The 11,039-nt window shown below is 37.8% G+C and overlaps 1 protein-coding gene across 1 annotated transcript; it reads right to left on the bottom strand.

Annotated features, from left to right (window-relative positions):
- Window positions 1-7,729: 7,729 nt before the first annotated feature.
- LOC139152314 (uncharacterized) lies at window positions 7,730-8,350 on the bottom strand. The gene has a single exon (XM_070725457.1). The coding sequence runs from the start codon at window positions 8,348-8,350 to the stop codon at window positions 7,730-7,732; it is 621 nt and encodes a 206-aa protein (XP_070581558.1).
- Window positions 8,351-11,039: the final 2,689 nt, after the last annotated feature.

Raw genomic sequence — 11,039 nt, 5'->3', positions numbered from 1 at the left:
CCTTAAGCTTTGTGAATTTAGTAAATGTAGATATGTGTCTACAAGATGAAATTTTGACAAAAGTGAAACACTCTAGAGCACCCTGATTGTGACTGAGCCGTAAGGACAACTCTAATATAAGGCAGTGGAAAGAGTACATAGAAGGGCCCAGAGCACAATAAGTCTTAGTTGTAGAATTGCCATTACAATCCTATATCGATTTTCACGAATCTATGTGCAAAGATTGTTGTAAACATCCCCACTTAAATTCGTTCAATCTGCACATAATTTAGAATGTATTTTATGGCAAAGTTGTTTAGAGATACTGATAAGAGTCCTATGACCATGACTGGAAATTTATTGATAATTTTGGTCCGATTTCTTTGCCTAAATTTTGTGAAATGTCTTAGGAATTTTGTGAATTACCTTACGCTAGTATAAATGCCGTAAGCAAGTGTCATGTGCTTTGGCGAACCTCGGTGTTCTGCGGCAATAGGGGATTGCTCCTTGACTGATTGCGTTAATATCTCCGCTTACTACATCATTCGTGCCAAGTATCATCATTGGAGGCCGTCTACACACGTCAGGGCCTCCAGTTCAACTCTTAACTGATCCTGTGTCATTGAATATGCCACATCATCAATGTCTAGCAGCTTTACCTTACATTGTGGTAATATTTCTTTGTCATAGGAAAGAAAGTCAGAATAGGGAAAAATCCAGTTTGTCTAGACCTCATAACTAAATCATCTGTTTGCATTTAGCAAAGGGGTAATTTTTAAAACACTTTTACAGTTGTATACCGTCGTCATTTTGTACACTGAGCCACTCTATGCGAGTATTCAAATGTTTTTCTTGATATGGTCAGAAAGGAGCGACTGTGTCCCTTAGATGGTTATTACGACAAGTTTTGACATTGAGCCATCAATCAATTGATTCATTGATTGATTGTTTGATTGATTGATTGATTGATTGACGGATTCAAGATTTTACATGGTAGAAAAGCTTACAATCTCAAACCATGGGGGTAAAGTTGATGAACTCACAATATAAAAACGTGCGCTTTATCTGAGTAGCTGTGATAAGGTCAAGTTTTGGCGTTTGAAAGAGCAACAGCCGTTCACCGAATAATCTCCTACCGAATAAAAACCCGTTACAGCACAAAGCGAATAGTGGGAATGCGGCCTATGTGAGCAAAGGAGTGGAAACTTCAAGTGAGAAGATGGTCTATGTGAGCTTATGCTGCAAACTGAAGGCAACTAGGAACAATGCGATAATTTACATAAGGAAATTGACTAGAATAGACTGAATCAAATCATCGGTACTTTTCGCTGCATTCACGATCACCAAATCTTACACAAAACACCACGACGAAATATTTTTTAAAAGAAGGCACATAAACTGCGACTACAGCTGGAATTTACACATGAAACCTCACACAAAGGTATAAGGTACACTTACCTGACGAGGAGGAGAAAATTATCGTTGGTTTTGGTTGTGTTCGATGTAAGCAAATGTACACGTGTTAAAGTAAGGGCTCCCGTGTTAGTGAAGTTGTGCTGCAGTAACAGACCTTTTAACGCGTGTATGATGGAAATAGCTGACAAAAAGCGGGTACGATGAACTTTAACACTAATGTTTGAGAAAGCACTTGTGAAAATAAACTGTTTTTCTCTGGCATTCATTCAAGGAATGTGTTAAGTTAATTTGTTTCATAACTGGAAAATTAAAATCAGCTATGAAACATTAATTCATGATTTGAAATATTAAGCGGCTCGACTGGTGATTATTTGGTCATCATAGTCATACATATGATTTCAAAACACAGGCTGTTTATGGTAAATATTTAAATATCCTCATGATTTTAAGAAAGTGTTCCCACTGGTAGGCAGGAGATTTGACCAAGAATGAGAATTCATATTCAAGCAAAGAAAATCTCTGCGCTTAAGATTTTGACAAAAAATGTATTAAAAGACAATAATCAGTCATGCTGCATTTATATTCATTGTACTGAAGTAAGAGAGAAAGACACTGGCAAAGAATCCCGCAAAGTGCAAAGTTTTACCTTCTATGCTGGTTGAGGGGCCTGTTTTCACACTCGTTCAGACCATTATGCCACAGCTGGCGTTAGCTCTCGTCCCATAACAAATTGCAATCGGCCAATTGAGAAAATGTGATACTAGCTGCAATAATTGTAGCCAACGGGCCTTTGTTTGCTGTGTTGGCCCGTAGGGCTACAATTAATTCCATAGAAAAAGTGGCAAGTCTACACAGCAGATCTGCTGTGCACAGAAACGGTGCAACTGGCGGCGACCTCACGGAAATTTTACCAGAGACTTGCTTCCTGGTCATAAGCAGTTAGTCAGAGATCTCGTACGTTCGATGGAGCCGGATTTGAAGGGTCGTTCAACTGTCATTTTTCAGCCTAAATTACGACTATCGAGCATTTGATTTGCGTCGATGGGATCGCTTATGGCACGGAAGCAAGTCTTTGGTAAAATTTCCGTGAGGTACGGGGAGATTCGCCGCCAGTTGGGCCGTTTCTGTGCACAGCAGATCTGCTGTGCAAAATTGCCACGTTTTCTATGGAAGTAATTGTAGCCCTACGGGCCGGGGCTGAATATCCAACACGGCAAACAAGGACCCTTGTGCTACAATCATTGCTAACTTTGAGATGCGGATGAAAACACCCTAATGAACCTACCAAATATAGACAAATTCGGAAACACGGAGGAGAAGCCGAAACATAAGAACCCCAAAATTATACAATGGTTCTGATGATCACAATATGCACAAATCGAGAAAAGGTTCCCTGCACTGGAACCAACACGCTTTGCCATATATAGTGAGGCAGCTGAACCGTAAGTGTTTGTCTTGAACATTGATTGACAAACATAACAATGCAAACATAAAAGAATGCGATGGGAGGCATGATTTAGTTGTATAAAGGTCAACAAAGTGAACGGAATGCATTATGGGCCTACAAGGACCAACAAACAAGTCTGACAATATCAGAGATGAATGTTTTTTCGTGGACTTATTGTGTGGATTCAGACTTGGAATATCATGTCCAATCAGCTTTCTGTATTCATAGCCAATCACATCGAGTTTGTGATGTTGTGATATCCGGCCAAAAATGGATACTTTCTCTAGTTCTAGGCGTTACTGTACAAGTTTAGTGTGTTGCGAGTTCTTGTCAATACAGCGGTTGAACGCTGATTTGGGTGTCCATCCAGTTATTTATACTGACCCAGAACCAGCTCACATCCCCACCCAATACAGACAAACCTGTAATCACAACTTGAAGATCTTCCACGATATTTTGACTAAAATCGAAAGTATGAAGAGCCATCCTCAGGTATCATGATATGAAGTAACGGTATGCCCGGTAAATGAGTACACTGCACAGCTGTACCTTGATGACATACCACATTCCGTAAAATCTGCGGAAAGGTACAAAGACAAATTTAACGTGTTATCACGCATATTAGAGAATCATCACGCTAAAACTCTGTTAACAAAACATTTGAACAAAATCAAATAAGAAGAATCAAGCTAATCAGTTGTTCGGGCATATTTTGCTAACTAACACATTCCTTTGAGGATATTCCCATAAATGTTTATGCTTTACTTGCAGTTGTTTAAAGCTTATAGTTTTATAGCATAAATTACAATTTGTATAGTGCCCAATATCCACCTCAAGATGCTAAATGACGCTTACAATCCAACAGAAGTACTGGTTGAAATATATGAGTTTTGAGTTTAGATAATAGTTTAGATTTGATAATATCAACATTTGGTGCTGGACGGATGTAGTATTTTTTGGGGGGAGAGGGGTAATGAGATAAATATAAAAAAGATCGCTCACCATATGGTTAAGTCTGGAAATCATACAAGTTCTGAGCAAGAGTTTTCTAATTCTTATATCCAGGCGTTGCTTTCCCGCTCTTAATGCTACAATTACCTTTGCTTTCAGAATTGGAAAATGATTTACAGATATCATATCGGCTAACTTCAAGTTATAGAAATTGGTTGATAACAGGATACTTAGAGGGGACAAACACCGTGTCACTCATATCTCCAACGGTATGAAAGACTTGTTTGCTTGATTGCGTAAGATTTATTAGGGGTCGTGAAGCCCATGTCAAAAACCGTGACCCCAATGTTAACCAATCCCCCCGCCAAAACAATGCCTCCTTTTAGAAAACTTACTCGCATGTGCGAGCACTTACAGCACACTATGCAGCGAAACACACGTGAGGTTCACAACATTGATGGCGAAGCTAAGGCCAAAAAAAAATCTGTTGCTGGTCTTTGACATTCAGCTAAAGTGATGCGAGCACGCGGTTTTCTTGTTTTCTTGTTTTCTTGTTTTTCTTTTTTCCTTTGTTTTTTTTATTCTCTGACAATGATGGTTTGGCACTGTTGATGCAGCAGTCGTTGTCTTTATCACTTGCTGCGTAATACTTCCCTTTTCTTTTCAGCATTTTGGACATGAAAACACTGATATCGAGGATAGATGTACTGATGAGTACGTACCCCCCCCCCCCAAAAGAAAGGTCATGACATGCGGGTTCTTAAATGACGCACACGTTGATCAGAAACAATCTTTCTTTGGTTAAAATTGTCTTTATCACTGGCTGAATAATACTGCCGTCTTCTTTTTATCATTTTTATTGGCGTAATAGGCATTTTAATCTATGGGCGTCAATAAAAACTGAAGTTTGGATAAAAGTACAGTTCGAATAGCAAAGCCAATAGATGCCACTTCGGATTATGCCCTGTATGGGAACTTTATCAACTATTTCACACTAAACTGCTGGAAACATCACTGAAAAGGACAGCAGGCAAATTGTACGTTTAAACTACATGCTAATGGTGAATGCCATACTGAATGTTAACTCTGTAATATGCGTATTGTATTTGTTCGATGCATGATAGTTGCAAATTCACTGCTGTGGCATTTTGCGTCCACACGATAGTGAGATAGACAATACATCAAATGATAAAATGATTTTCCTTGCAATCACATCACAACGAAGCGCTCTACTAAGTTTAAACGTTCTACTCTTTCAAAGTATATTTTGCTTTCATTCTATTATTTATTCATTTCTTTTTTGAATTTTATAAATATGTGTAGCACTTGATTCGCAAATGTGCCTTTTCCTTATATGCTCACGTGCAATCAATGTTCATCTATCGTCAGTATGGCGTTTTCAGTTCTTTATATCTATGGCCGAAATGTTTGAAGGCTGACTTCAATTCTAGTGGCTTTGGTGCCGAGATTACAAATGCAAAAGAGCAGGCCATCTTAAAGTACAAAGTACAGATGTTATTCTACATGTGAAAGTGTGCGGTTTTTTTCTCTTTCTGTGATTTCAGTCATAGGGATTCGAAATAACTCATTGTGTAGAATACTAAAGGTCCACTCATCGCCTCCCATATGAATTGCTGTAGATGTATTTATTCATTTGCATATTTATTAGTTTATTTGTCTATGATTATTTATTTAAGATACACGAAACGTTTACAAAAATAAAAAGTCGCAAAGCTAATTTTGGATAATTGGATGTCTAAGTAATGTCGCTTTTATCTGCAAATTTAAGCTCATCGCCTTTTCTTTTCATGTTAAACACTTGTTTTTATGAATAATTGTAATATTGAAACATTCAGCTATAGGGCACCTAACAATTTTGAGGAATTTGAAAAAATATGAAGATGCGATTATCCCAAATTAGTTCTAATCGTGTTAATGTGTTTTGAGAGCGTTTTGGCAAAATCTCAACAAAAAAAACAGTATAAAGCAGGGGCTCTATCTTTACCTATATGACAACGCTCAGTCACTCCTTTTAAGAAATTGTACGAAGAAAATGCAAAACAAATTACATATTTCGGAAGCAATGCAGTCACAGCAGCACTAATCATGGCCTGAAGTAAAAGAGCGACAGAAGTTTAGTGTTCAGTTAAGAAACGCTATGCTCGTTGTATTTTAATGACACTATGTCGGTAAATAAGAAGTGCTTCGATGATATTCAAATACACTGTTCTAAGTTATTCGGTTGGCTGTGCCTCAATATAGGATTACGAAAGTACCAATTCGATCAGGTCTCAGATCTCCATTTTTACCTTTTCAGAACAGTGCCGGGCAAGTAGAGCAATCAAGAGCTTCGATTTTCAAGATCGTCTTCGAACTCATTTACATTAGTAAATAAGCATAGTCTTTCAAGACACAAAAGCCTTTACGCAAGCCTCAATACTTCCACCATAACAAAGATCGACGTTCAGGCGTAGTGAAATTATTGAGTGAATTGTGAGATTCTGGCTACTTTCATCAGCAAGACCTTTTCGAATATTTAAGGCCGAGGGACAAAGCCATCCTAATGTATGAGCTTTACAAACTTTAAACTATTACATTTTTCAATAGTGTAGATCCCTCTGTTTTTTATTTCCATGCTTCATGTCTTCTGACAAATGATAACAATATTACACGCAAACTACAGTCAACATGAGTAACGTCAGTATTAGGTCGTCATAGTAAAGAAGATACATTTTGTTCTTTATATTGATTTGACGACAATATCTTCGACTTCCGTTTCAGCAATATCAGTGTATGTTTAGTAGCTTGACTAGTTAAACAACCGCAGCAAACGAATCCACCATTAACTGTAAATGTATAGATACATGCCAGAAGTCCAGACTTTCTTTCTAGGACAAGATACACATAGGCTTCAGTACCTTGTCTTTCCGTAGTCTGAATGTGACAATTTAATGTACTGTTTGTTAATGGTGATCATATCGCCGTATGACACTGCCTTGTGATTGAGTGATGTGTGAAATTTAACATCAACATGTCATTTTTATTTACATACGTGATTTTTCTGAAATGCTTAATTGCACTTAATATTCCAAAGTATATCCGTATAGACGTATCTATTGTCGGAATGTCATGTTCAAAGAGGGATTTGCTCAAAGGGGCTTTGAAGGCTGACTTTGATTCTAGGGGCTACATTGCCATCGGGATAAAGATATAAATGCTTAAGTAATTATTGTACTATATATCGCATTCTAGTAATAAGTTGTGTGATTCACCTTTTGCTCAAACGTCAATCACTGGGTGTCGTCCGATCTGCACGGCTTGCTTAGGTCGGCTTAGCAAAGGAGGGTCTCTGCCCCAAAATAAACACCCTTCCATAGCTACCGATGTTAATCCACGAGATGCAAAATCCTTTCAAAAACTCTTAAAGTACACTTTTCAATATTCATGTTATTTCAAGTGCAAGGGGGTGATTTATTCTGAAAAATGGTAGAACTGTTTCATGACAGTTACATTCATCACAAATGCTCAGCTGTAAATCATCATGATCACGTAGTCTTCATTCCTTGATGTGTATCAGTAATTCATTTCTTATCAGTTGATTAATCGTTCACTGCAGTTGTGTCACAAACAGTAAGACTTTTGTCGCTTGACTAAAAGTTCTATCATAAGAATACGTGCTTAAAATAAGCAATACGTTTTTTCTCTGGTTATGACTTGCATTTGCAAAAGCACAGAAGAGATTGAGACTAGTATGTCAACAAGAGACCTTCGCAGAGTCTCTAGTGTATATCTGTACCCGTAAAAGGCACAGGATAATTATTCCAAAAGTGAAGAAAATGCTTTCATAAATGTTGTATATGCATGTTCCAGGCAGTAAAAGTAATCTATATAGCTTTGACTCCTTCATATTGCGGATACCATCTCAAATTCCAGTTCTTATGGTCGCAATCGCTTCTCGAAGAGTTCATTGTAATAAGGGAGAGCAGCTTCAATACTCAACTGGCAGTGCTGAGGTAGTTGGGAAATGTCTGTTTCCTGGTGCTGCTCTCTGTTCCTTGGTGACTTGAAGTTGGTACTTCTGATGGCATCAGCATAAAATCCTTTAACTGGCATATCCTTGCAAATTGTATGCCAATGGTCAATATTGCCAGGTTTCCAATTTAAGTAGCTGTCGCAATACGGAATTTCAACTGCTTCACAATATTTCCTTATTGTTTTTTCAGGTTGATTTGTTAGATCACTCGCGTCGATGATGATACTTTTCTGATTCAGCGTGTTGGTGACGTAGTTGTGAAGGTCGTATAATTGTTTTACACCTCCCGTTGAAGGGAACATAGAGGAAGGTACGTCAATGATTTTGTATGCTTCACATAAACTGGCTATACTGCGTCTCGGATCTCTGATCATGAAAGTGTGGCTGTACCCCTTAGGCAAACGATCATAACCTCCTCCTATGCAACACACCATATCTTTACACAGAATAACATCTTTTCCAGGGTAATCTGATTCCAGCGTTTCAATAATATATTTGATTGTGTACCCTGGAGCCCTTGCCATTGTATCTTCAAAAGCTGTGTCATCACCACAGTAATAAGCAAGGCAATACAATTCATGAAATATTTTGGTTTCTTGTCTACTCGCTAAGGATAATTCAAAAACCGTTGAGAGACAACGTGGATGGGCCCACAACATGATACGTCTTGATTGTGAATTTGCCATTACGTTCCACTTCGATTGAAATCTGAAATTCAAAAAGGGGCAAACCATGATATCATACGACATTGAAAACTGAGGAGAATAGAGACACAAACACACAGACACACATAAACGTGAATAAAGGCAAAACTTTCATATTTCTAGCTTCTCATCACTATTAGCATTAAGATGGCAAACTGCAGCAAATGAGCACAACATGGCTGCAAATTTATTGATACATTTCAAAAGGTTCTCGAGATGTTTCATCTTAAAATTCGGTTCCTATAATTCAGTCTCTCTTGGATCGTCCATAGAAATAGCTGCCACCATGCCACCTATTTTAATTCCTGAAGTCCGACGACATTTCTTTCTTAGATTCCAATCAGTCACAATAATATTCTGCACTTTGCTTCTAATTAGTTGGAATTTAATTATAGATTACCTTACTTTTCTGGGGTTCGTGCGCATCAGCACGATTTCAATCACTTGACTCTGAAATACGATTGGTGCGTAAATCACTCTGCATCAGTAATTTATTCATTACGTGCTATTTACACAACACATAAACTTGAAGAAGTCAACCCTCCTCCTTGCTTTACCTACTCCTGAAATGTATTTGGAAAACGCTAAGGTTTTATGTTGGAAAGGCCTTGTAGACTTAGTTACAAAGCTTAAAGACTTCCGCAAGCTGTTTGTCTCTCATTATTTGTTTTCTAGTTGCATGATCTGGGTAGATATTGTTGCCGCAAATTGCCATATAAAGGACATATCAATGATAAGTGAAACTCATCCTCAACACTTCCATTAGAACATTGTTAACAATGTCTTCATAAAGAGTCACTGGTATGGTGTCTGCCTTTCTATATTACAAGAGGGAAAGCAGAACGATAGAGATATCAGCTGGTTCTATGAAGCTCTCAAACTGTTTATAGGTACATAACTTTGGTTTTAATTTAAGATGTCCCTTCCAACATTGTTTCGTGATATCTGATATTCTTGCTTTTAAAGCTGCAAAGAATATTTCTATTGCCTATTTTCTGTGTTATCTGAACATTTCCAAAACCGTACAAAAATGGTTTAACTGACGTTGCCAATGTATGCCCACCTAAAGAGTCAAGCGGCATTTTAGTCACGCTGCTTCGTAATTCGTCATAAAGGCTTTGCTATGCAACTGTTTGTTTTTTCTGTTAATAACAATTTACCGATATCTATTTGATGGTGTCTTGTTTTACCATTTTTCTCCGCCCTAAATGTTTATCCTAAGTGCAAGCGGTGTGACATGTATGCATGGTTCTCGGATAGACTGATCATGAAATGAAAACCTTGATTATACATACATCTGCATGGGAACCAACAAATAATAGCAAAGTTTTCAAGGCAAAGCAGGGTGACTCAAGTACTGCTATGTGACGTTAAGTGACGGGACTGTCGATATCGACCTCACTACTGACTGATTAAAAATTGAAATACAAAATGACATAAACATACATAAAGCAAACGTTCCAAAGTATATCAACATGAACACCTAGGGTGTAAACTTTTGAATGGTGGCCTATTTACCTCGCCGTTATCAGAAAAAATATTGAAGTCGTCCTTTGCTCCCCAATTGTCAGCAGTTTTCATGTGAATTATATTGTGTTCGTTCATCAAACCCAGAGTGGAAAAATATCAGAGATTTAAAACGTTGGTATCTGCGAGTATCAAAGGTTTGATTGGCGATAACAACAGATTGCAAAGTATCCAGAATTGTACTTGTGATATGTATCGTAGATTGAGCTGAAATCACCCGCGATCTGTATTTGATCGCAGTATCTTATCTTGTAGTGTCATATCAAATGAAAAATCGCAGCCTATGACGTGGGCATAAAAGTTAAAATATGCTTGTGCCTATGATCCATCGACTGAATATACGGCGTTTGTGACAATTTTACACGGGAACTGATTTTCAAGTCGATGCACGATATTTTTTTTACATAACTTCTAATTGGTTGATCGTCCTACCGTAATAGTTCAAGCAATAGTTTATCGACTATCACATGGGAGATTTGTTCAAATGGTCTAAACCTTCTGAGGTTAAAATTCAAACATTGATTCTGTGGAATACTTAGGATCGATTTACAGCTGTTGAATGTAGTAAGAATCGATGGAAATGTAAAAAAGATTGAAACTTAGTCAGCAATTTATTGCAATCGACGAACATAGCAGACATTTCTACCTCCATTTCCCATGCTCTATCCTTAACCATACTAGGTATGGTATTGTGTAACTTCATTGCAAAAAATTCCAGGAGCACGTTTAAGGTAAGCTATATTTCTTAAGAAATTGATTATGTGTTCACAAGTGTAACGTGGCTTGGTCAAGTGGGCGTGTGGTCAAAATCTTTCAGACACGTATATTGTGTGTGGATGTCGGTGCTATTCCGCCTTACTCATGTATGGGGCCAGTAATAACACAAAAACAGGCGAGTGGCACATCATGATTCGGTTACTTTAATCATAATACGTGTACATGATTAACAATATCTAGAAAAGTCGGTCGTCTACAAAGACGT

The sequence above is a fragment of the Ptychodera flava genome, chromosome 15 (genome assembly GCF_041260155.1).
Source record: "Ptychodera flava strain L36383 chromosome 15, AS_Pfla_20210202, whole genome shotgun sequence".
Classification (NCBI taxonomy): Eukaryota; Metazoa; Hemichordata; class Enteropneusta; family Ptychoderidae; genus Ptychodera; species Ptychodera flava.
Note: the sequence above shows the minus strand (reverse complement) of the source record. Positions and strands in the feature narration are given on the sequence as shown.